The sequence below is a fragment of the Electrona antarctica genome (assembly GCF_951216825.1).
Source record: "Electrona antarctica genome assembly, chromosome: 15".
Taxonomy (NCBI): domain Eukaryota; kingdom Metazoa; phylum Chordata; class Actinopteri; order Myctophiformes; family Myctophidae; genus Electrona; species Electrona antarctica.
The window spans coordinates 47,966,923-47,993,683 of record NC_136796.1 but is presented as its reverse complement, the minus strand read 5'-3'; the positions used below and the strand labels follow the sequence as shown (position 1 = coordinate 47,993,683).

The following is a 26,761-nucleotide window of genomic DNA, read 5'->3' as shown; positions in this document are numbered from 1 at the left end:
TTAAACCTTAGAGTTAGGCCAATTTACTTACCGACTTACAACTGATGACTTCACAAAACCACTCTTATTTTGGCCTAAGTCACACTCATTTTACTAAAAGGGGCGGGATGAGCACAATCCTTTTCAATTAGGACTTGTGGCGACATAGAAATGTCTTGTGGACAAAACGTTATATTACTCAAACATAACACAAATCCCACGTCTTTAGCAGACCTTATTTTGAATTATTTTATTGCTAAAAAGGTTTTACATGCTTTCTTTTTCAATTAAAAGTTGAATTATTTACAGTGATACGTTCTAAATAATAAATATGGTGTTCTCCGTCCTAAACCCTAACTCGATGCTCCATGGTACGACCGCTTCCCCTCGCCAACGAGCACACCGTCTCCCATCTTTCAGAAGAACAACAACAACAGAGGCCCTGTGCATTCGTCTCCCATCTTTCAGAAGAACAACAACAACAGAGGCCCTGTGCATTGAGTTGTTCATAGAAAACAAACACCATTCGAGGACAATGAAGACACCCAAAGGTTTATGTCATTTTCAGATTTTAGCCATTGGTATAGGTTATTCAAAATAAAAAATAGCAGATCTACAAGCTCATAGCTCATCACTTTGTGCCCCAGTATGACCTTGTAGATCTGCATGAAAATGTGTGCAAATCTTTGAATGAATGAATATATATATATATATACTGTAACAGTAACAGTAACTTTTTTTAAAGTCGTTAAATCTTTGCTTCAGGGTGGGAGGGGGTCCCTGGGGGTCCCTGCAACAGAAATATTTAGAGATGCGGGGTCGGTGGCCCCAAATACATAGTAATTGTTCAGGGGTCTTTGACATGAAAAAGTGACATAGAAACACACGCTTCTATGTCTTCTAAATCCTAACAGTTTTCTGACAACAGAAAACCGTTTACAAGGAAGGGAGGATTGAGAAGACATGTTTAGAATGGGCCTCGGGTCTTAGCTTGAAGCTCAGTTTGTTGGCGAGCAGCGCCGTCGTACTACAGAGTATAAATGATTGCGAATTATGCTACGTCGCTCAGCGAAAATAGCCGGAGCTTCACGACGCACGTGGCAAGCTCGTGGGTCGGCTGTTTTAGGCGAGCGATAGCGTCGCACGGCGGAATCGAAACCAGGAAACCAGGCTGAACCAACTAGCGAGGACTGAAAACACCTCGCTTCCATGTTCCTCACATCTAAAAGAAGAATCCGAGTAAAGAATAATCCCTAAACAGTGCGAGACGCACAACAATGTACACAAAAACCAAGTATAGAAACTAAATTAGAAAACGTTATACCGGTAACCTCGCAGACGCCTCAGTGCGAGCGAGCGTTCGTTAAAAAAAAGGCCCTGGCTATCCTTAAAACCACCGCGTCAAAAGATTGATCCCCTCTATAGCTTCTGTTAATAATAATAACGACGATTACTCACGTGAAAAACTATAATAAATGTTGTTCCGACTTCAGATGGGCGTTAACGTCAGCCCGACGTAAATCCTACCGATATTCCCGACCGCGCCACACACACACCGAGACGACACATAAACAAAACAAAAGTACGGTGTTCCCCATTTCTGAAACACGCCGTGAAGTCCTGAGTGTTCCGTTTTAAAACGCAGACGGCGGTACAAGTGGAAGTGTTCCATTTGTAGACTTGCGTCTGCGTTTGACAGGAACGCTGAGGTCTGCACAGGACGTCCAATGATGATGTCACAAGGCAAAGAGTCACATGGACAGGTGCATGGAAGGAGAGGGGGGGGGGGGGGGGGGGTAGGACCAGGTTGAAGGGACACTTCACCCTTTTTGCAAAAAACTACATGTTAATGACATTTAGAAGACGTTTAGAACACTTTCCTGGGGGGTCTTTATGTGTGTAATATGTGGTTTTAGATATTTTAGATTTCATCAGTGAGCCCATTGTCTTTGGTGTCATGGACACTGGGCTCACTTCCTTCCTGGACTACAATTCCCATAATGCTTTGGTGCACTGCTCCTCCTTGTGGATAGGGGGGAGGGCTGTCTTACCGAGACAACATGTAGTCCAGGAAGTGAGCCCAGTGTCCATGACATCAGAGACACTGGGTTCACTGCGAAAATCTAAAATATCTAAAACCACATATTACACACAAAGACCCCCATGAAAGTGTTCTAAATCTTCTAAACGTCATTAACATATATGTTTTGGCAAAAAGGGTGTGGTTTCCTTTTAAGAGGAGTGGGGGGGGGGGGGGGGGGGGGGGGTAGGACCAGGTCTAGGAGGAGTGCAGGAAGCGGTTGAAGGCGTTGTAAGCAGACTCCAGGTCGAACAGCATCTGTCTCACTTGGGAGTCGTCCAGCTCGTCTGAGGCCGACATGCTGCTGAGAGTGGTCAACCTATCAGGAGAGAGAGGACAGCCAGAGAGGTTAGAGGTTCCACCTATCAGGAGAGAGGACAGCCAGAGGTTAGAGGTCAAGCCTGCAGGACAAAGGACCGGCGGGGGATGATGAAGGACTGAAATAGTTGACTTTGTTGACTCACCAGAGGCTCGTCTTTGGCCCAGTGTTGCGTTTGGCAAGCAAATTCCTATTTTAGTCGTAGTCTCTTGAAACGTTTTCATTTCGTTTTAGTCACATTTTAGTCACCTGGAATGTTTTAGTGTTTTAGTCGACTAAATATCATAAGGTTTTAGTCGACTAAATCTACAGGTGATTTAGTCGACTAATATGTGTTTTGGCGGGCCCTTGATGCCGTCGTAATGGCTGATTCTACACTTAGAAACAAAATAGCTGTTCTACAAGCTCACAACGTGTCGCGCTGCAACGCGTTGTCAGCTTGTAGATCTGCTATTTTCAGCGCGCAACCAAGTGTAAAATGGACTTGTGTCTTTTACTTGTACTGGATCTTTTGTCCACTAGTCCCGTCCTAACATTTTAGTCTACTTTTTATTTGTTGACAAAATCGACAGTACATATAGTCTTAGTCATCATACTAGCTTACTTTTCATTTAGTTTCCATTTAGTTTTCGTCCGTGAAAAAAAGGTACTCAACGAATATTTTTCCTCAGTTTTAATGGCCTCATGTTTTAAACAGTTCGTTATGACCTTGACTCACCAGAGGCTGACCTTGTCCTTGGCCTCAGAGTCTGGAGGCATGTTGCTCATCCTGTTCATGGTCTCCATCAGCTCCCTGAGGTCTGGTTGGATCTGGAGGGAGGGATGGATGGACGGACGGACAGACAGACACACAAAGAGGTGAACTAAACCGTTTATACAGCTAATACCACACCTGCAGGGCCACGATTTTGTAACCCATTTTTTCACCCGGTGCTAATCGCCTAACTAATCTCCCCAACCTGGGGAGAGCCCTGAACTGAGCTCATGCTTCCTTCCATGCATGAGGAGTGAGCCGGCCGCTTCTTATCACCTGACAGGGGGGAGTTGGAACCACTGCGCTAGGACACACGTGGAGAACATGCAAACTCCACACAGAAAGGCCCTTTTGCTGTCAATTTACCAACCCCTATAGTCCTAGGGCATACATGGGCAACTGGCGGCCCGGGGGCCACATGCGGGCCCCCACCTTCACTTAATGCGGCCCGCAGGTTAATATCAGAATACCGATATATTATTGGTTTCAGCTGTTACAATTCCAAACATGACCCGCTTTAATGACTTCAGCCTAAATAGGCCTATCTCACAGCCCGCTTTCCACGCCCACTTCCGGTAAATAGTGGTGTCATTAACATTAGCATTTACACGTTTTTTTCTCTGGAGAATCTAAGTACATTTTCTAATGTAAAAATGTGACAGACCAATATTATTATGAAGCAAACAAGATGGTAAATCAGCTCGAACAGATAGAACAAACCTTACCTTGAGAAAACAAAAGTTGTAGACTTCTTAAATTACCTCTGTTAACATGTAGCGTCTATGGAGTGACGTCACGCTATCACCACTAACCCCGAAAGGGGGCGTATTAAGGGGGGCGGGGAAATTTTGTGAGATAGGCTTTTTGGTAGCTTCATGACTAGTATTACAATGTTAGACTTTTTTATGTCCAATGTATTTGTATTTAGTTCATAAAGTTAACATAACTCAAATTAAAGGCATTTGAAAATAAAAATCAAGATTTCAATTCAAATAGGCTATAGCAAAAATAGCTGATCTACAAGCTTGTAGATCAGCTATTTGTTTTTGTTGCTACAACAGTAATATGCAATGTGGCTCATCTGGAGTGAGTGTGGAACTATAGTGGCCCTCTGGAGTGAGTGTGGAACTATAGTGGCCCTCTGGAGTGAGTGTGGAACTACAGTGGCCCTCTGGAGTGAGTGTGGAACTATAGTGGCCCTCTGGAGTGAGTGTGGAACTATAGTGGCCCTCTGGAGTGAGTGTGGAACTATAGTGGCCCTCTGGAGTGAGTGTGGAACTATAGTGGCCCTCTGGAGTGAGTGTGGAACTATAGTGGCCCTCTGGAGTGAGTGTGGAACTATAGTGGCCCTCTGGAGTGAGTGTGGAACTATAGTGGCCCTCTGGAGTGAGTGTGGAACTATAGTGGCCCTCTACATGGTCAAAGTTGCCCACCCGTCCTAGGATATGGGTACCTACCTCATCCATGGCCCGGATCTCTAGTCTGAGCTTGTCCATCACAGTGATGAAGAGCTGCAGGGGAGAGAGATTCATGTTCTCTGTATACGTAACGTTGTCACTTTATGTTATATATGTATGCTTTGGCAATGTAAAACCTATTATCATGCCAATAAAGCATTTTGGAATTGAACATTGAGAGAGAGAGAGAGAGAGAGAGAGAAGAGAGGAGAGAGGAGAGAGGAGAGAGGAGAGAGGAGAGAGGAGAGAGAGAGAGACACACACACACACACACACACACACACACACACACACACACACACACACACACACACACACACACACACACACACACACACACACACACACACACACACACACACACACACACACACACACACACACACACACACACACACACACACACACACACACACACACACACAGCGCATATTTATTACATTGATGCAGAGCCATATATGATATAATGGAGTTCCTGAACAAGCCTCCCTCCTCGCCTACAAAGCGCTGCTCATCAGCGATGGTGAATGTAAAACCATGATGTAAATAAAATGCCTTGCGATAAGGCGGCAGCAGCGTTTATGTAGCCTAATGTATTATAAAATATATAACCATCCCGTGGCGCGCTCTGCCTGCATGCTCTGGGCTGTCTGTCAGCCTGTCTGTCACCTCGATGCGTTATAGAAAGCAGGCAGCGAGCGACGGCCACAACCACGTTGTGTTCTGGAAGCAAAACCCTGACAGGGTTGCGTGAAGGGGGAGCTGGCTCTTCTTCTTGTACATAACGTGGGTGACTGGTCTATTTGGCAGCCCGTTACCGCCACCTAGCGACATTATAGCGTTTTCATAAAGTGTGCGTTCTCGTGTAAAGGGTCAATAAAAAATGAGAACGCAACGGGACTTTGTGACTACAGTGACTCAGGACACACGTACCGACACGATGTCCGCGATGCAGCGGTTCAGGTTGCCCTTGTCGTCCTTGATGGTTATTGGTCGATCCTCCTTAATCCTCTCCATGGCTAGTGGGCAGTCCAGCTGGGAGACAGACAGTGAGAGATATTATTATTATTCGTCTCCATGGGAGACAGACAGTGATATTATTGAGCATCGCGCAGCATCAACTTTACATAAGACCACCAGTTTTTAGGTGATAACTGGGGTTGTCCCGATCGGATCGGGTGATCGGAAATCGGGTCCGACCACGTTTCTTTTGCTCCCGATTCGATCATTTGAAAATGACGTGATCGGGACATCCCTAGTATCAATATTACATCCTTATCATGATATTAGACTGGATATTGTCTGTGATTTGGGATATTGTACTGTTGTGATGTGGCATAAACATGTTCTATATCGGATCGGGGAAAAATCGGTATCGTTTTTTTTTGTAGGCCTCAAGATCAGGTAGATTATAGTTATAGTCATCAATGTACACCGTTTTTAAATGTACAAATATTTATTTCCCAAAAAAAAAAAGTTTTTTGGTTTTTGTTTTACACAATAGGTAGCTAAACAACTAGTCGACTAGTAAACTAGGCAACTAGTCGACTAGTAAAAATGACTAGAAGTGAATGCCCTACCCTGTACTTCCTGCAGAAGTCGTCGATGGAGCCGACGTCGGAGCCCTGGACCTGTTTGAACGCCGCCTTGTACTGGACCAGCAGTCTGGAGCACGCCGCCGTGTACCTTTAACAGACAACACATTATTATTAATATACTGCCTTGTACCTTTAAAAAGAATCATGTGAGAATCGTGATCTCAAATTCTCGTGGAGGAACATCTTTATTTTATATTTTGAGCAAGAATCGTGCAGCACTAGACTGTGTAGTGTACCGTATCTAAATTGGGGTGGGGGTCCTCAATCCGCAGATATCAACTAATCAAAGGCACCCGTCACTTCACACGAGAAGTATGATTTTTTTAAACTAGCCCTTACCCGTTGTGAGATATTGCCACACCCCCCCCCCCCCCCCCCCCCCCCCCCGCTTGTGGCCGCAGGGGGTACTTTGCCCTGGGTGCGTTTTCGCATTTTTAATTCACTAATACATTCATTATTCATTTATAATTTGTTAAATTGGAAAAAAGGGCTTCGTTAAGACCTCCATATTATTATGGTCAATGCCTGTGTGAAAAGTGGGAGCGATTGGTGCAGGCTGTGAGGAGATACGGCGGTGTTTCTGACACACATTCAGACAGACAGACATTCAGACAGACATTGTCAGAATTATAGTATTGTCAGAATTATAGTATGATGATGATGATGATGATGACGATGATTATAGTATGATGATATTGTTCACTATATTGCCCTTTATTTAAAATAGTGTTTTATTTATTTGTTTTGTGATCATGTTGTAGTCAGGGTGTCCTTGCAAAAGAGAGCATGCTGTCAAGTCTTCCCTGGTTAAATAAATAAAGGTTCAATAAAATAAAATCAAGTTTGGGTGTACATGCAATACATACGGTACCACCTCTGTCACGCGCGCGCGCAAACACACACACACACACACACACACACACACACGGAACTCACTCAGTGGGCGTGACACAGTCCTTGATGTAAGCCTTCTCCAGTGCTTGCATGGTTTTGACCACAGCGAACAGCTCAGCCATGTTGTCATACCTTAAACACACACACACACACACACACACACACACACACACACACACACACACACACACACACACACACACACACACACACACACACACACACACACACACACACACACACACACACACACACACACACACACACACACACACACACACACACACACACACACACACACACACCTTGAGTCACTGCTGGCTTCTGAAAGCATTCATATTATATAATAAGACATATTAGCATGGTCATTATTAGCATGGCCATTACAGGCAGACACTTACTTTTCTCGTTCTCTTGCGTTCTTGTACAATTTCACCTCCTGAAGTGACAACAATTTAGGCATTTAGCAGACGCTCTTAATCCAGAGCGATTTACAGTAAGCGAGAACAAAAAACATGGCAATACATCAAAACATGAAAATAGTCATCATCATGAATCCTACGTAAGCTTAAGAACCGAACAGTGGAATATCTATCTAAGGAAACTTAAGCAGCAACATGTTGTGATAAGTAGCGGCTTAACATGACAGAGAATCATGTATTTCCCTGTCCTCAAGATACTTACTGCTTGAGCTGGTTATGAATTATATTTTGCACCACACACACACGTATCACCAAACTCAACTTATTCAACTGGTTATGAATTACATTTTGCACCACACATATCACATCACCAAACTCAGGAGTGACTAGTTTACAGAGAGCGTTGTGCCTCAGTAAACTAGGATCACAGGTAAACTAAGAACCTAGCATCAGTCTCCAAATAGCCTCGGAAACCCAGACGTTTTTATTTCCAGGGAGAAAAAAAAATCGGCATACAGTAGCGCAGACGTCGATCACTCTCTGCTGATTTCTGATCGTCTGCACCTTTGTTAAATTGACGCACACCCGTACACACACACACACACACACACTCCTCTCTCTCTCTCTGTCGCTCTAATTAATTAGTCTCATGTCGCGCAGCTGCGTCTAGATTCTCCCGGCCGATTCTGCCGGGAGCTGCCTATGCCATAGAAAGCAGGCTAAACTCCAAACAGCGTACGTACTAAGAAAATCCAAATATCAAATCTAAATTACATTTTAATACCTTGTGGTAAAAATATATATAATAATATAAACATGTTTGCCTTTGATGGCAATTGGATGATTTGAGGCATTTTGTTCCAAAAATGTGTTTAGCAAAAATCAAGCTGTTGGTGGCGCTATAACAGACCAATGTGAAAAGGGTGGGATATATTCCTCAGCCTAGTAAGAAAATGTGTGAAAGATTTCACGTAAATTGCATGCTGCGTTCATGATTTGAGGCTTTTGTTCAAAACGGGGCAATCTTGCAAACTGTGAAAGCCAATTATAGCCAATTAGGATGGAATATGAAATATCGGACAGATCCGACTTGAGCACATGACCATAGAGATACTGTGTAACGATTTGCGAGATTTTTGGACAGAATCTGGAGGAGTAATATCAAAAAATGTGTTTTACAAAAGTCGGCCTCCTGGTGGCGCTATAAAAGGCAGATGCGGAAAATGCAGGTCAAAGGTTTGTCCTTGGCCTCTAGGGAGTGTGCATGCAACGTTTCACGCAGATCGGTGCAGTTTTAGGTAAAAAATGTGAAAAGCTGCCTCATGGTGGCGCTATAACAGGCCGTTCTGGAAAATGCGGGGCAGAGGTTCATCGTTGGCATCCAGGGAGTGTGTGTGCAAAGTTTGGCATCGACCGGGTTAACGGTGCCGGAGATTAGCTGGTAACGGACGGACGGAAGGACGGACGGACGGACGGACGGACACACACACACACACACACACACACACGGACGGAGTGCAAAACATACTCTCTCCCCATGCCTTCGGCCTGGTGGAGACAATTAAACAATAATAAGTAACAAAAACATGAGAACAGCACGTACCTCATACAACTCTGGCTTGTTGGCCGGGGCTGTGGGAAAAACATTAATTTACCTCAGCATGTTTTATGAATATGCAGTGATATTTAAGGACGGGAACCCATTTTGGTGTTTTAAGCATTATGTTATACTTTAGCTATTGAAAAATAGCAGATCTACAAGCTCATAGCGTGGCACCAAGTGCCGCGCTACGAGCTTGTAGATCTGCTATTTTTTAGAAAAATCTTTGAATCTCTGTCAGAGTGAACGTTTTTAACTCAAATCTTTGCTTCTGGGGGGGTCCCTGGAACAACATATTTTCAGATGGGTGGTCTGTGGCCAAATACAGATAATTATGGGGGTCCTTGACATGAAAAAGGTTGAGCACCACTGACATAGAAACATAGGTTTTTCAGAAAGCCTTTAGGATGTAGAAGCCTTTTTTTTATCAGTCTCAGGTCTATATGGGTTAAGTATTGAATTCACATGACATGCAGTGATATTTAAGCATTGGATCCATGAATTGTTATTCAAGTATCTACCTCCTCCTATGCCTCCGGTCACTGGTATTCCATGGAACATGGCGGCCGGCGCTGTATCACGGTTTGATGTGAAGAATATTCAGGTTTAACTACTAGAAGTAATGAGAGAGAGAGAGAGAGAGACAACAGTTTAACTCATAAAGTATCGAGACAAAAGAGGCAATTGTTATTTGTTCATTTAAATTGCACAGGCGATTTTAGTGAGGGGAAATCTTGTAAGTATGTGGAATAAATACATGCATTAAGTCCTGATTTTTGCCTATTTTAGTTACAGCTATTGCAATGTGTTGTATATGAAATACATAGATTATTGCCGATATCGTGAATCAGGTGCAGCCTGAGACAAAAAGAGACACAACATACATAGTCACAAAATGAAGTTGACGAGCTCAGTCTACACAGGAGCTAGCCGCAAGCAACTTTATCCTATCCTCCCATCAGGTTTATTCGGACCGATTTTTTTTCTCATGATCGCCTGATAATGATCAAGATTATCTTGTGCGTAATATGTGAATACTTACAAACTTACAAAATTAAATTATTATATGTCAAAACCGTTCCTGTGTGTGTGGGGAGGAAGGGGAGAATGTTTAGGCCTGTCACTCACAATGATGCAAAATTATATTATACAATACATCCGATTGACATTTATACCACTTAAATGGTATAAAAGATTGGTTTCTCCAGATGGGGTAAATTGCAGATCACCGTTTGGATCATCATTTGGAGTGAATATCGGCCGATCACCGATTGGTGGCCGATCGATCAGAGCATCTCTATTTTTTATATTTTAATATATATAGTTCCAAACTCCAACTTACACTTAGACAAAATGATCACCTGCTGCACAGACTTTCTTGACAGAAAGTAGCTCATAACATGTCTACTCTACGGTGGATTTTTATGAAACTAAACATTTGCAGATAGAAAGAGGATAAGTCAAGATTAAACGTTGTTTAACTTAACTTTGACTTCAAAGGCCTTTTGTTTTTGTTGCAATTCCAGATATTAGACATCTAAGAGTCGCTTGCGACTGGATACAAATAAAGTACTGCACAATTAATCTGAAAAAGATTCAGACACTTATGCGATCTCATGTCTAGATTTGAGCAAGGCTGTCCAATTAATTTTAGTTACTCATTTTGCTAAGTGAGAGACTCAAGCACAACTCAATACAAAAACTGTTAACTGTGAGTGGACGCCACCATAAACACTTGTTTACAAGAGGGTCCACCTTAGCCCAAACATTTTTTTTCGATTCTGACGAATCTCTCGTAACCTCTACGAGAGTCTAAATGTTTGGGCTAGGTACACCTTGTTCAATTCATCATCACACATTTTGAACGTAGTAATGAGAGAGAGAGAATCGTCTTCTCAATTATTGTTGTGGAGGAACATCGGGATTCACATCGTTAGTCAGTCACACACACACACACACACACACACACACACACACACACACACACACACACACACACACACACACACACACACACACACACACACACACACACACACACACACACACACACACACACACACACACACACACACACGCGCTAAGTCCTGTTAAACATGACAAATAATCATGTGAACCATGGCTAGTTAAACCAGCTACTTTAGCATTGCTAGCTCGCTAGCATTTCCTGTGGAATTGATTCGCTAGTATGAGCAACAACACACAAACAATACATGTTACATGCAGTATGACGTGTCATCACCACACACATGAACGCTACGTTACATGTGAACATATTATGAATAGGTTTATGCGAGTCTAAATCACACAGGCAGACATTAATTCACTCAACTCACCCACAGTTTAGAGAAGTGAACAATGTAAACACACCCTGCTTCACGCAAGGACCCCGGTTGACGTCAGCAGCCAGCAGGGTAGTAGTTGTCCACAACGTGCCCGATTAAAAAATAAATAACAATAATGTTATTTTTATTTATTTTTACGACGAATGTAACACTATCTCGAAGAGTGAAATACTGTCTGCGTGTAATTTATATTAATTTTCACTTCTGGAGATTTTCTTTCTTTTTCTTTTCCACACTATAAACGTGATGAAATCCCGGCGGCGAGGGAGCCACCACAATCAGGACGTCACGTCGACATTTGTGACCCTATGGAATTATGTGACCACAGACAGCAAATGTTTTAAAAAGCACAACAATACAGAGGAGCTCCGAAAAGTGAAAGTTTTTTTTAAAGCAGTGGTTCTCAACTTTTTCAGGCCACAACCTCCCAAAATAACTACTGGGGGCCTCCCAAAAATAATGAACAGCTGGGGACCCCCCAATCATATTTGAACTACTGGGGAGTGGGGACCGCCCAAAATAATCATGCTTGAACTGGGGACCCCCCAAAATTATCATAATTGAACTGACAAGAGGTCAGGGATTACGTGTTACTTAACTCAGTTACACATATAGGCCTACATGGCCAATTGTGAACTCTTTCTTAGACAATTTGGCCAGTGTTTGACCCTTTTTATCTTATGCATGTGTGTCCCCGACCCCCGTTACAGTGTCAATTGATATTTACATGGAAAAAATGGAATAATGCATTAAGCTGGACAAATATGTTTTTCTGACAGCTGAACATGTCCTCTTTCAGAAAATAATTTTAAAAGATAAATCCTGTAAAAATAATATATATTTTGTTTTGAAAAAGTTACGGCTGAAATGGCACCGAATAGTAGGAATTACCCAGGTATTTATAAGGTCTTAAAAGTCTTTGAATTGTAGTAGTTGGAGTATTTTCCAGGGCCATTTTCAATTCCTCCACTACAATTGTTTTAAAACGGTGGTTAGTTACTACTACTTTGTAGATTTGACAAAACATACATGACACTGATGAAGGGCTGGATAGCCGAAATGTCTGTTTCTTACAGAATGCTGATTTGAACGGATAACGCACCAAGTTACAAAACATACAATTCACCACCTCAGCCCTACATTTTTTTTGGTCTATTTAGAAATAGCCGATCTCCAAGCTCACAGTCACACTGTGACGCTGTTACTGTGAGCTTGTAGATCTGCTATGAAAGTAGGGCATTATATTTACAAAAGCAAGAAAAAAAGAAAAAAAAGAACAAAGTTGAATGTATGGAGATACAAGGTTTCTGTGCGACAGCAACGATATGCAATGTAGAATTTAAGTCAATTCAGGGCAGGCCTGAGACCAATAGAGTAAAATAACCAACAACACCCCGTCCCCCTGTGGTCTTCTCTTCACACCAAATAATGGTAATTCTTCATATTACTGTCTGTCTGTATTTAAAACCAGTATGGTTGAAACCAACATTAAATGCTTCATATTACTGTCTGTCATTAATGTATTTAAAACCAGTATGGTTGAAACCTAACCTCGCCTCAACAGGCTTTCCACCACCTCGGAGGAAAGCCTGGTCTCTGTTTCAAAAGTCCGTATGATCCTGTCGGGAGCGGATGATATCGTTACGTCATGTTGTAGTATTGTTTTGTAGTCGATCAGGCAGGAACAACAGGCGGTAACTTTATATATATCTATGGCAACTTTCTTTTCATTTTCTCAATAAAAGCTGTCGGAGCCTGTAGCTTTTATTGAGCAAAATCGGTTTGAGGGAAAAGGAAGTTGCCACCTGTTGTTCCTGCCTGTCGACTATCATCCGCTCCCGACAGGATCATATACCCAAATGAAATGGTGCCCAGGCTAGTTGAAACCAACATCAAATGCAGCACACCAGGGAGTGTTTCTCGTACAGTGGGTTCCCCCCAAAAAAGTTTGGGGGTTTGCCAGGGACACAATCTGGTGAAAATATCAGATCTACAAGCTCGCAGCACGTCGCTTCGCACCGCGTTGTGAGCTTGTAGATGGGCTATTTTCACTACTTCTGAAAAACGTTATTTTATTTCTTCAGGAAAATACTGCAAAAAAAAATATATATATAGCCTATTTGAATTCGTTTGGAATTCATGAGAAATGTTTTCATGGGGATGTATTTTTTATTTTTTTAAATAATAATTAAAAACTAAATAGGAAACAAAAAAATCTTGACCTATAGCAAAACCCCTCCCCAAACTGCTATGGTCCAATCACAGCTAAGCATAACACATGGGTTAGACAAACCTCTCCACCAATAGTTTTCCTATATGATAAAAAAAAATGTTTTAAAAAGAAATGTCACGCACATATTTTTCCAGTGCATATGGCAGGCCTTGTTGACGGATTTGGAAGGTCTGGTTCCAAAAAGGAACCAGTATTCAATGTGTAAAATCCATGATATTTACATTGGAATGAATTGGAGTCGCAGAAGTAACAGTTCCAGTCTCCAGAGACCTCCATGCAGACTTCCCTTGCCTAGTGAGGACTACAGATCCATTCCCCTCTGCAGTCTGAAAACTCACCGCCCATGACCATAGGGGTCCCTTGCCTAGTGAGGACTACAGATCCATTCCCCTCTGCAGTCTGAAAACTCACCGCCCATCTTTCCTTTCCAACATTGTCGTTGCATCTTGCCTTGTAGGCCTACCTTCTTGTCGAGCTTTTTAATAGATGCTATATTATCTGCAGATCTTATGTTACTTTTTAAAACATTTTGAAATGTGTTGCTAGACCACAATTGCTTTTTTTTCCTCCTTTGAAGCACTTATGGTTTTTGTACTTTCTGTTTTGTATGTGTCTATGGCATTAACATTGCTCTAATAGACCCCCAGGTGTTTTGTATGCATGTGTCTATGGAGTTAACATTACTCAAATAGACCCTGAGGTGTTTTGTATGTGTCTATGAAGTTAACATTACTCTAATAGACCCCCAGGTGTTTTGTATGTGTCTATGGAGTTAACATTACTCTAATAGACCCCAATAGGAGTGGTTATAATATTCAAATATGTCTTCTCTGTGTATTGTTTGAGTGGTGCAACCAGCTATGTGTCTGGTTGGGTCTGTCCCTGTGTCCCCGTGTCCCTGTGTCCGAGCACGAAAATAGCGTTGTAGCTCACCATGCACCAATGTGTCACTGTTGCACAGCCTAACACAAACACAGCCACAGTAGTACAGTACAGTACAGTACAGTACAGTACAGTACAGTACAGTACAGTACAGTACAGTACAGTACCACTCACTTCAGACGGGTCTGATTTTTTGTTTCTTCCTGAAAGCTGAAAGCTTTTGAGTCAAAAGGCCCAATTGAAAACACACCACTTTAGTGACATCATGAAATCATCCCGTCCCCCCCTGTGGGAGAGTTCAGGTGGGTGGTGCTAATAAGTATAAGTTGAAAACCATATACTTAATGAACCGGTGGGTGTAGCCACATAAAAACATAATTTGAACACTTTCTGTACAGTTGTTTTGAACAAAAATCTTCCTGCTAGTATAATCATAGTACCTGATGATCATGTTTTAGGGGGGGGTGGGGGGGGGTCATCTTTAAGTATTGTTTTCTTTGCACTCTGTTTTCAGTATGTGGCCATTTGCCCTGTCAGCTGTTGACTAGGGTTCACCTATAATTCATCCTGAGCTCGCTCGGTCCCGGATAAAGAGCATGCGTCGGGGGACCAGCTCAGTGGCCTTGTGGTTCGAGTGTCCGCCCTGAAACTGTGAGGACGGGGCTCGATCCCCGGCCGGGGTAAGTCCCATGACCGAAAGAATAAGGTCACGAATACAATCGGCCGAAATGAGTTTTCTCCGACGGGTGGCTGGCATCTCCCTTAGAGATAGGGTGAGAAGCTCAGTCACGCGGGAGAGACTCGGAGTAGAGCCGTTGCTTCTTCGCTTGGAAAGGAGCCAGCTTAGGTGGTTCGGGCATCTGGTTAGGATGCCTCTCGAGTGTCTCCCTAGGGAGGTCCTCGATGCACGTCCCACTGAGAGGAGACCCCGGGGCAAACCAAGGCGCAGATGGAGGGTTTTACATCGACTCACTGGCCTTGGAACGGAAGGAAGGAGGAAGTCACTAATGTAGCTCTGGAGAGGAACGTCTGGAGCTCTCTGGTGGAGCTGCTTGCCCCCACGACCCGACTACGGATAAGCGGTTGAAGATGGATGGATGGATGGATGGTTCCCAAAGTGGGGTCTGCCGCAGGCCTAATAAATGTCAATTTAGGGGTCCCTCCTTGACATGGAGAAAAAGTTTGAGAACGAACCACCGACGATCTTAAATGCCCAAGTTGTAATTGTAGTTCTGCTGCAGCCCGGCGCTCTTCAGGTTCAGGTAGGTGCTGGCGGCGTCGTAGGCGAACAGGACTCCGGCGATGAGGCCGAACGCGCCGCTGGCCGCGCCGCCCCCCTGGAACACCACGGTGGCGGACGTGACGAGGTAGAGCGCGCTGCCCGTGGCGGCGCGGCACAGGTCGGCCGACGGCCAGTGGGGGGCGCCGTGGGCGTGCTGCTGCTGCTTGTCCAGGCCCGTGAGGAAGACGCGGAAGAAGACGGCGGTCGTCGCCGCCAGGACGCCGGGCACGGCGAAGAGGAGCCAGTGCAGTGACGAGAGGTGGCAGACGAGGACGACGAGGCTCAGGGCCATCTCGGCGGCGAGGACAAAGCCCTTCTGGGTCTTCACATAGCCAATCAGCTTCTCCTGGAGGCCGGCGTCGGGCTCGTCCGCTATTGTGTCAGCCATGTCCGTCGCAAAGGGGGTTTTACTTCAGAAGAATTCTTTACAAACTGTATCTTCGGCAGGGTATGGCTCCAGACGCGTTATCGAAGCAACAAAATGCTTTCCGATCCTTTTACACAATTTTGCCGTGATGTAGACGTGATGTTGCCCGTGACGTAAACGTCCATATTTGGTGCGGCAGTTTCTCCGATGTCGTCATCGATATGACGTCATCAAGCTCCATATTGGGGCACAGCAGTGGATGGATGATGCCCATATTTGGAAAGTGAATAGAGCGTCTCAGTCCCGCCCCCTCGAGAGACCCGGAAAAGAAATCCCCGTTCATTTTTTTCCTCATAGACTTTTCAGAAAGTATTTATTTAAAGACGCTTACGCCGCGAACAAAGCCAACTCTTGCTGTGACAAATCATGACACATGACAACAACTATTTCCTGGGCCTGGCGTCGTCATGAAAGGGGGCGGGACTGCGACGCTCTATAGAGAAGGCGTAGAGGTAAGTGTGACCGCGTGACTCTTGGCAGGGACGTGCAGAGAGTGTTAGAGGGGCAGGGGCTGAAATCCCGTAAGAGGGAACTTTTAGACAAAAATAGCGAAAATAGCAGATCTACAAGCTCACAACGCATCGCGCTGCGACGCGTTGAGAGCTTGTAGATCAGCTATTTTCGGGGCGCAACCCAGCAGTCTTTATCTACTGGAGATGTGGTGTAACGACCTGGATTTCGAAACAAATTATTCCAACGCAAAATGCTGCGTTCGAGTTCAGGAGACTTCGGGGAGAAAAGGCAATTCTCCTGAATGCTGCCTTCCGGCATGGCATGGCATGGAAAGGAGTAGCATTTGCATTTCTTTCTCCATGTAGTAAACGCTGCATTCGTGGTCTGGAGAGGGCAGTTGTTTTACAGACGGGTAAAAAGGGCAGGGGCTGAAGCCCCCTCTATGTGTGCACGTCCCTGACTCTTGGTGTGCACATCTTGTTAACCAAAATGTAACTCGTTATGCAGAATGTCACGTTTCACCTGTTTTCAAAAGTAAGAAAATCACACCTGTGTGAACTGAGCGGTGCAGGCTGCTCAACAACACCACTGGCTGGCTGCAGTTATTATGGTTATCAGTGTCAACGGCTCTTTTAAGCCCACACCACACCAAAGGGTGCAGCCATGCAAATCCTTGGCTCAAAACGGTTGCGAGAAGTTGCATGGTGACCCTTTGGTGTGGTTTGGTCCATTGAATTCCATGCGTTGAATCACTTGGGAACAGTGTTTTCGTCGACTAAAACTAAGACGAAAAATGTTCGCCGACTACCTTTTTTCACTGACTAAAACAAAATAAAAACAAGATAAAAACGAATCTATGATGACTAAAACTTAAGACTGAATATATTGACAATTTCGTCAACAAATAAAAACTAGATTAAATTGTTAGGGAGGGACTAGTGGACAAGAGATCCAGTTTTATGCTAGGTTGCATGCTGAAAATAGCAGATCTACAAGCTCACAACGCGTCGTTGTGGTAGTGTGGACCACTGGGGACCACTTGGCAGATGTTGTGGTTATTGTGAATGCCGGAGCTGATCACCCAAACGTTCCCGGGACTGCATGGAGGTAGTCTCAGGAGTCGGACCGATTGAAGTGTACTCGGATACGGATCGCTGCAATGTGAAAGCATTGAATACAGTTGATTGAAGTGTACTCGGATACGGATCGCTGCAATGTGAATGCATTGAATACAGTTGAATGAAGTGTATTCGGAATACGGAAGAACCAAGGCCAATGTGAATCATAGCCATGTAAATATGAAATAAATGCTTAAACATGTAGCTAGGTGTAATGTTAGTCCACAGAAGTGAACCTTTCAAGCCTGTTTTCTCAACTCGCTGTTTTCTGCAAGACATTACTCTATAAGCCGCATAACTGAACAAACAATATGTCAATTTGAAGCTATGATTCCCTGCTTTCATAACAAAAATCATTTAATGTTTGTTAGTGACAAAACAAACTGTCCATCGTCAATGGCCTTTTTAATGTTTTTTCTAAGGAAAAACAAACATTAAACCTGAATATAGGAGGGGCTATAGCACCCCTCAAAAATGAATAATCCAATGACAGCTAGGCTCCCATTCACGGTGGGTCACATTTGCTATTACATTAACAACATTAGCAGCCTACTGTAGGACAGATGAAAGCCTTTAAGATTATAATGTAAGATTCATGTTCAAACATCTAAAATGAACACAGATTCTAACCCACATTGAAAGGTATAACAACGTCGACGTAGAGCCTAATCCTAATTGACAGTAAGATTTAGTCATATAGCAGGAAAACAAAACGTCACATCCCACTGCATTATTCACAGTAAAATACCCAGAGCTCCTTTTGAGACGTCGGAGGGTTAAATGAACACTGAGTATATTTGACTGTGTTGTTGGCTACGGCATCCTGGTCTTTCTGACATGACCTCTCCTCTTTTGAGACCAGAGCTGTTATTATGATCTGTTCCTTGACGTGACTTGTCTCCAGTGACTGTTCCTTTCATTGTCCACCTTCCACTCTGCGTACTAGAGCTCTCAGATCCTCCACTCCGCTGTTTTGTTATTTTGTTTTGCTTAGCCTGTTTCATTATTGAGTTATGGTTTAACTATTGCTATTGTCTTCACTATTTGCACTATGATTTTGTTCTGGAAAGTACTTTGGGGTCCACTGCTGTCGTTTTTAAATGTGCAATATAAATAAAATGGACTTGACTTGACTTGTCTGCAGTAACTGTTTTATTGTCCACTTTCCACTCTAACGTGATAGTTGTCTCTGGCAACTCTTCATTCGGTCTTTTCAGTGTTTTCTTCTTGACGAGGATAAGCATGTGTCCATTTGTCTCATTTATACGCCCCGCATTCAGAGTTTAAACGCCGACAGCTGCGTTCTGCTGACCGCTGCTCCTCAGCTGACCGCTGCTCCTCAGCTGACCGCTGCTCCACAGCTGACCGCTGCTCCTCAGCTGACCGCTGCTCCTCAGCTGACCACTGCTCCACAGCTGACCGCTGCTCCTCAGCTGACCGCTGCTCCTCAGCTGACCGCTGCTCCACAGCTGACCGCTGCTCCTCAGCTGACTGCTGCTCCTCAGCTGACCGCTGCTCCACAGCTGACCGCTGCTCCTCAGCTGACCGCTGCTCCACAGCTGACCGCTGCTCCACAGCTGACCGCTGCTCCTCAGCTGACCGCTGCTCCACAGCTGACCGCTGCTCCACAGCTGACCGCTGCTGCTCAGCTGACCGCTGCTCCACAGCTGCAGGACGATGGTGTAAGTGTACACGAGGCCGGCGCACAGACCAAACACGCCGCACGCGAGGCCGGCGCTGCTGTCCACGTGACGGAACACCGTGACAAGGGAGACGATGAGGTAGAACCATAGAGTATATAAAAGGATAGAGACTGAACTGGCGCGAAGCTCCACCCCCCCAGCTATTCATGTCAGTGGAAGTTGCTCAGTGGCGTTTTGAAGCACCCGGAAGACTGCCGGAAGTCCCTCCTCCGGACCTCATATTTGAGGTCCGGGGTGACGTTGGAGTGATGGTCCTACGTCACGACACAATGTTAAAGCCCAGCTGCACGGGGTTTCCCGGTCATGAATCCACGGGTCCGCCTGTAGTCCCTCCTCCTACCACTAGGGCCCAGAGCTTCAACGTTGAATAGCCTCACTGGCCCCTTGGGTAGAACGCACCCCTTCCCCCCAGGCACAGCCCCCTCCCCCTCGGACATGTGAGGGGAAAATAAAATGTTCCCTAAATAAATGTAATCAAAACCGATTAGGCCTAGTAAATATGCTGTATCACATGGGCGCCTTATCCTGGTTAATTGGATGTGTCAGTTTGTTCATATAACTTGCGTGTGGAGAGGGAAAGTAAAAGCCACTTTTCCGCGAAGACCTGGTTAACACACTGCTCCGGGCGGCGCACCCCCCGCGCCTCCGCCTCCCAGTTCTTCTGCCCCTTTTTTGAGTGGTGTAAACCACTGCTACAACTGGCTTTGTTAGTGCAGAAAAAATGAGCATGGTTGCTATGTTCACCCTGTTCACCCGGGTGTGATTTAATTACGTCAGACATGATTTCATTACGTCAAACAGGCTATATAAGAAGACCTTACACCACTCAGTTCACACGGGTGTGATTTTTTTCCATACGGTTGCCACGTTTTCCTTTCAATTTATACCTGATGTATACAAGTCTTAGTGCTTTTTTTTGTTCTATCCTCGTAGCAGTTTTTGTATTGGACCTATTTACAAATGTCAATCAAGCTTGTTTGTTAAGTGTAGGCTATAGAATTGTACAATCCTATGAGGTAGGCTATATTAATGTCTGTAGTTATGAATGCCTGTAGTTATGTACATAGCCTACTTTATCTGCGGGATTCAGTGTTTTAGCCAAAGCGATAATTTAAGCATAGGCCTAATAACAATATAATTTGAAAATGTATAGATCTCTCTTAAATGTGAGCCAGCGGCAGGCTTTCAGGCAAAGCTATGCAGTGCCTAATTATGTTCATTCCATACCAAAACTGTGTCGCGTGCGCGCGAGTGTGTGTGTGTGTGTGTGATTCTGCTCTGTCATCTCTGCGTGTGTTGACACGCAGAAGAACTGGGAGGCAGAGGCGCAAGGGATGCACTGCCCGGAGCAGTTAGTGGCAGCGGTGGCCGAACGGATTGCGGAGCTGTCTTGATACCGGAAGGTCGCCAGTTCGAATCAGTGGTCCGACACGTTAAAATTACCACCGCTGAAGTGCCCTTGAACAAGGCATTGAACCACTACGATGAAATGTTGTATGAGCAGGAAACAAGTTCTTGAGCTTAGCCCAGATACCCTGGGTAAATATAGTAATCATTTCATTTCATTTCAGTGTGGTAACCAGGTCTTCGCCACTTTTCTGCAATGAAAATGCGCGAAAATGCACGGGCAGGCGTGCACACACATTTTGCGGCACCCCCTATACTGAACGTTCAGCACCTCCTACTGTAAATATCTTCCCGCGGCCATGGCAAAATGTCTTTGGGAACAGTTTGTTTATAGGGTCCATAAGCAGGGCTCCAAACTAACTTATTTCACAGGTAGCACTGGTGCCACCTATACCTTTTCAGTTGGTAGCGCCCCCACAAATTAAGTAGCACCATTTATTTCTTTGTATAGCTCGGTATAGATACATGACCTTATCATGCCCCCACATCGGGCCCATTTATTTATGTAGCGGTTTCCACCATTAAAGGTTTTAATCATAAAATCCCCTACAAAGGTCACTGTGTAAATAACAGCAGCCTACCTGGTTGTACTTCAAAACACTGTAAATCATTTCAACCCAACACAAAGTCTCTCAAAGTCAATAAAGGCAATACTTTATCATTATAATACTCCACACACAGAAAGTCCGTTTAAGGTTTTGTGTTGAAAATGAAATGCAGTTCAGTTCAGTTCATTCACTTTTATGTCCACCCCACATTTAAACTCCACTTCTGGTTTTCACAATAACACACACACACACACACACACACACACACACACACACACACACACACACACACACACACACACACACACACACACACACACACACACACACACACACACACACACACACACACACGTCATATGTAGACGAGCAAATCGGCTTTTTTCGTCCTACACAAATGTGTCTGAGCAAATCAACACGTCATGATGATGTACGATGATAAGAGCGCCCCTCACTTCACACAGGTGTGATATTTATTTTTACTTTCTTGAGTATTTCCAATTTTCAATATTCTACTTCTACTCCACTACATCTCAGAGACAAATATTCTACTTTCCACTACACTATAATTATTGTAAAACTTTAGTTAGGCCTACTATATGATTATTATTACAAAACATACATTAACCACTTCAACCCTATATAATACTGCACTTATAGGCCATTTGAAAATAGCCGATCTACAAGCTCACAGCGCATCACAGAGTGACACATTGTGAGCTTGTAAATCTGATATTTTTCAAAGGAATTTGTATACATTTGAAAACTTGTGAAGTGGGACCTTCTGCCTATTAAATGAGTACTTTTCGGGTTTCATCGACATGTCTGTACAGAGACAAACATGTCTGTGGCAATGTTTGTATTTAATTTTTTACACACCATTATAATGTTCTTATTTTGATCATACGATGCAATTACTGAATGTCAAGTCTCCAGGTTTTATTTAGAATATGTATGACACGTATTTACTATGACACTACTGTATATGTATGGCATATTGAGTCAAACTAGTACTAGTGGTTCTCAAATGTTTTGCAAAGAACACCCTTAACTCAGTGTACAAATGGAACCAAATGGACCCGTAAGCTCCTGTTGTGTTCATTCCAGGCTAGCTCTTTGTGTTTCTCGTAATGTTATTGTCCACTCATTTTGTATGTCCTTTTGCCACGGACATGGAATTCGGACAAAAATGTCCACCACAACATGGTGATGACACCTGGTACTTTTACTTTTGTACATTTTGATGCAAATACTTTTGTACTTTACTCAAGTACATTTTGAATACCAAACTTTTACTTGTAACCAACACAGACTATTTCTAGGTATTGCTACTTTTACTCAAGTGAAAAAAAAACAGTAAGAGTACTTCTTCCATCGCTGGAATTATATTACACCAAAGGTACAGTAGTTGTTTCACCACTTCGGAGCACAAAAGTGACAGGATAACATAAAAAATAAATATATTTAAGTTTGCTTGTTGTAGTTATAGTCAAGCCTCATATCATGGTGGCTTTTAATGAAAATGGTGAAAGGAATGTGTAGGAATAAAACACAGGCCTCACTCACACCTTTCGATCTAGCATACAACATTGATGCATGCTAGATGTAAGCAAGATGTAAGTGTCATGGCCACCCCAATGCATTTCCAATGGAAGTCACATGGTTTGATACAACATTTTGGACTACAAGCTGTTGTATGGCTTTCGGCTGTGTTTCGACTGCCCCCCTCCCCCTCATACAACACAAATGTTGTGTCAGACCATGTGACTCCCATTGGAAATGCATTGCGAGCTTGCATCAGCTATACATCTCATACAACAAGCATACATCAATCTGTTGCGACCGTGTGAGTCACACGGTCGAGGGCCACATCTTAAGGGCCACATCTTATTGAACATAAACAGTACTTTGGGTGGAAGAAAAACACACCGAAAAAGTGCACAAATCCAAAGCATGGTGAATGAACCAAAAAAAGAACAAAAAAAAGAACAAACAATGGAAGACACAAACTGAATACACTTTTATTGAACAGTTCATGATGTTTTAGAAAATGTTCTGTGCCTTGGACATTTGCTAATACACAAACAAGCAGCCTACTGTAAGACAAATGAAAGCCTTTAAGATTATAATGTAGGATTCATGTCCATAGGCCTACATCTAAAATGAACACAGATTCTAACCAAGATTGAAAGGTATAACAATTAACGTCGTAGAGCCTAATCCTAATTTACAGTAAGATTTTGTCATATAGCAGGAAAAAAAGACTTCGGCCACATCCGGTGTCACGTACGTCACATCCCACTGCATGATTCACAGTAAAATACCCAGAGTATTTTACTGTGTTGTTGGCTACGGCATCCTGGTCTTTAATCTGACATGACCTCTCCTCTTTTGAGACCAGAACGGTGGCTATTATGATCTGTTTGTTTTATTGTCCACCTTCCCCTCTGCGTGATAGTTGTCTCCGGTGACTCTTCATTCTGTCTTTCAGTGTTCTCTTCTTGACGAGGATAAGCGTGTGTCCTTTGGCTCGTTTATACGCTCTGCGTTCCGAGTTTAAACACGGGCAGCAGCTGCGTTCCGTCGACTCCTCAGCTGCAAGACGATGGCGTACATGTCGTAGGCGTACACGAGGCCGGCGGTCAGTCCGAACATGGCGCCCAAGAGGCCGGCGCTGTCCACGAGACCGAAATCGTACAGCATGACGGGAGAGGAGACGAGGTAGTACCCGCCGTCGACGACGGCGCGGAGGAGGTCGATCCAGAGCCAGTGGACCCTTCGGAGGAACCGCCGGTCCAGCCCCGTCGTGAAGATCACGAAAAGGCCGGCGGAGGAGATCATGGCGCCGGTGGGCATGAAGATCGAGCCGGACCACGAGTCGGCGTAGCAGATGAGAACGACGAGGCTCAGGACCGCTTCCGCGGCGAGAATAAATCCCTTCTGAGTCTCCGCGTAACTGGTATCCGTCATTCTGTTACAGAATACGTTAACAGATTGTGTAGCTGTCTTCTCGGTGGCTGTATAGCTCAGACTGAGTGTCGCTTCTTCTTTTCTCTCTCTGTCTAATACATCTACTTCCCCGTTCAGAAGTAGAACGCACCGCCACATCGTGACACGCTTTGATCTTGTATAGAGATTATCGTTGGGCTATTTCCACACTACTCATGTTTTAAGCATCATCATCGTCATATCTGCCCTGTGCACCTTGTGTTTATGAAGCCTATAAAGGCCAAACAGGAATGTCATTCTTATATGTTCCACGTTAATGGCATCACGTCTCTGCAGGTCAAATGTAATAAAGGACTGTATGACATTATAGCAGAGTAACTGAAAGACCCTGACCCTGAGGTCAAGATGTTTATTACTTGGTCTAATCCAACGTAAACACAAAACAAAACTAGGGTAAAAAACAACAACACAATATCGTGTGACCCCTATTCGCACATTAAGTATGCGAAGACATTAGCGTTTTGAGGCCATCAGGCTCTGAGCCACTCTGAGCCACTCTGCTACGCTCACCCCCGTTTTGACCTCCCCCTGCACGGGGGGAGGGGGTCAGTGTAGCAGTGGCTCTCAGCCTCAGCTCTAATATCTCCCCTGGTCCATGGGGATGTTCCCTGTGGTCTAGACTCTAGTGGTTAAGATGTTGGACTTTCACGCGGGAGTCCTGAGTTCGAATCTCAGGCGTTATACACACATACAAAAGATCCTGTTACAAAAAGCAACATATTAATGCAACACCTCACGGTTCATCTTGACAGTAAGAAAGGTTAAATCGAACCTTCCTCAGAGTAAAACAATGACGCTTATGATGAAAGGGGCCTTTTAACAGGCCACTGCTATTTTTTAACATTCATTTTGATAAATCGGTGAGCGGTCGAGACTTGTTGGTTACTTGTAAAAGCATTGAGACATGAGTCATTTTAGAAGACAGAACAGGCCAAGAGACACCCAGGTAGCTTACAGAGTTCCACATGAAAGACAGACATAGAAGGACATTACATTACATTACCGTACGTCCTCTCTCTCTCTCTCTCTCTCTCTCTCTCTCTCTGCACCCTGTCATACCCCACGCAGAACAATTCAGTTGAAATCCTCCGAGGATGGGTGGATGGATTGGTGAAGGGATGGATGGATGGATGGATGGATGGATAGGTGAAGGGATGGATGGATAGGTGAAGGGATGGATGGATGGATAGGTGAAGGGATGGATGGATGGATAGGTGAAGGGATGGATGGATGGATAGGTGAAGGGATGGATGGATGGATAGGTGAAGGGATGGATGGATGGATAGGTGAAGGGATGGATGGATGGATAGGTGAAGGGATGGATGGATGGATAGGTGAAGGGATGGATGGATGGATAGGTGAAGGGATGGATGGATGGATAGGTGAAGGGATGGATGGATAGGTGAAGGGATGGATGGATGGATAGGTGAAGGGATGGATGGATGGATAGGTGAAGGGATGGATGGATGGACTATGACATGTGGATTGAATGGATGGATGCATTCATGCTCCGGCCCTGCAGATAAAGACAGTGTTATATAATAAAAGCATAATGACATTTAGAAAATGTTGCCTTATATATAGGTTGTTAATGGTAGGCTACCCCAATTTCATCAGCTGTCACAAAGTTTCCCAAGGGAGTTGGGTTGGAACAAATTGAGAGGTGATGGTAGACACCTTCATGAACACATTTGTGAAGAAAGATAGTGTATAAGCAATTATTTTGCAGATTTGCCACACATTTCGTGAAGTGGATAATATCAACGGTGTGACGTGAGAATAGATTCTAGTCTTCTATCTTCTGGAAGTATAATGTACATTATAACGTAATACTGTGATGCGGCATGTGTTAAATTCCTCCTATGCCACTAAAACGTGGAATGCCCTACCAATCGCCGGAATCGGGCCGGCACCCTGGGTGCGTTCCTGTGGGTCTGGAACTCCCCCCCGGGGACCCCCACACGGAGTTGCACCACTTACTTCACACGGGTGTGATTTTTTTAATCCTATTCCCCTCACAATTTGAACCCTATGTTATGGGGTTCAAGTGGTTAAACTGACTGTGATGCTAAATAAATTCACTTTTGACTAACAAATAACAATCAACAACATATTCCAACCCCCCTGAACCTGAGCCCCCTCAAGGACCCCTGGGGTCCCCCGGACCCCACTTTGAGAACCACTATGTGTTTGTAGTGGTTCAGTGTTCATATACCGTATACCTAATACCACCTTTTTCATATATCAAGGT

General features: G+C 44.1%; 2 protein-coding genes across 5 annotated transcripts; both read right to left on the bottom strand.

Moving 5' to 3' along the window:
* Positions 1-203: 203 nt before the first annotated feature.
* vps28 (VPS28 subunit of ESCRT-I) lies at positions 204-11,745 on the bottom strand. Of its 4 annotated transcripts, none has more exons than XM_079522290.1 (10): positions 11,440-11,745; positions 9,625-9,716; positions 9,107-9,135; positions 7,483-7,520; positions 7,124-7,213; positions 6,170-6,275; positions 5,523-5,624; positions 4,590-4,643; positions 3,097-3,188; positions 204-2,378 (listed from the first exon to the last, which is right to left on the bottom strand). In XM_079522290.1, the coding sequence occupies exons 2-10, from the start codon at positions 9,662-9,664 to the stop codon at positions 2,258-2,260; spliced, it is 672 nt and encodes a 223-aa protein (XP_079378416.1). In that variant the 5' UTR covers positions 9,665-9,716; positions 11,440-11,745; the 3' UTR covers positions 204-2,257. The 4 variants fall into 4 exon arrangements, with proteins under 4 accessions (XP_079378416.1, XP_079378417.1, XP_079378418.1 ...); XM_079522291.1 differs by having other exon boundaries at positions 9,625-9,713; XM_079522292.1 differs by having other exon boundaries at positions 11,444-11,745.
* Positions 11,746-24,057: 12,312 nt separating this feature from the next.
* LOC306938123 (proteolipid protein 2-like) lies at positions 24,058-24,471 on the bottom strand (the record flags this gene model as incomplete). The annotated part of the gene is made up of 1 exon (XM_079522137.1): positions 24,058-24,471. The coding sequence occupies one exon, from the start codon at positions 24,469-24,471 to the stop codon at positions 24,058-24,060; it is 414 nt and encodes a 137-aa protein (XP_079378263.1).
* Between the last annotated feature and the right edge of the window lie 2,290 nt (positions 24,472-26,761).

Coding starts and splice junctions, on each gene's coding strand:
- vps28 (XM_079522290.1), bottom strand. CDS start 9,664: ATGTTCCATGGAATACCAGTGACCGGAGGCATAGGAGGAG. Junction 7,521..9,106: donor ACAAGCCAGAGTTGTATGAG/GTACGTGCTGTT, acceptor TTGTCACTTCAG/GAGGTGAAATTGTACAAGAA. Junction 5,625..6,169: donor ACTTCTGCAGGAAGTACAGG/GTAGGGCATTCA, acceptor TCTGTCTCCCAG/CTGGACTGCCCACTAGCCAT.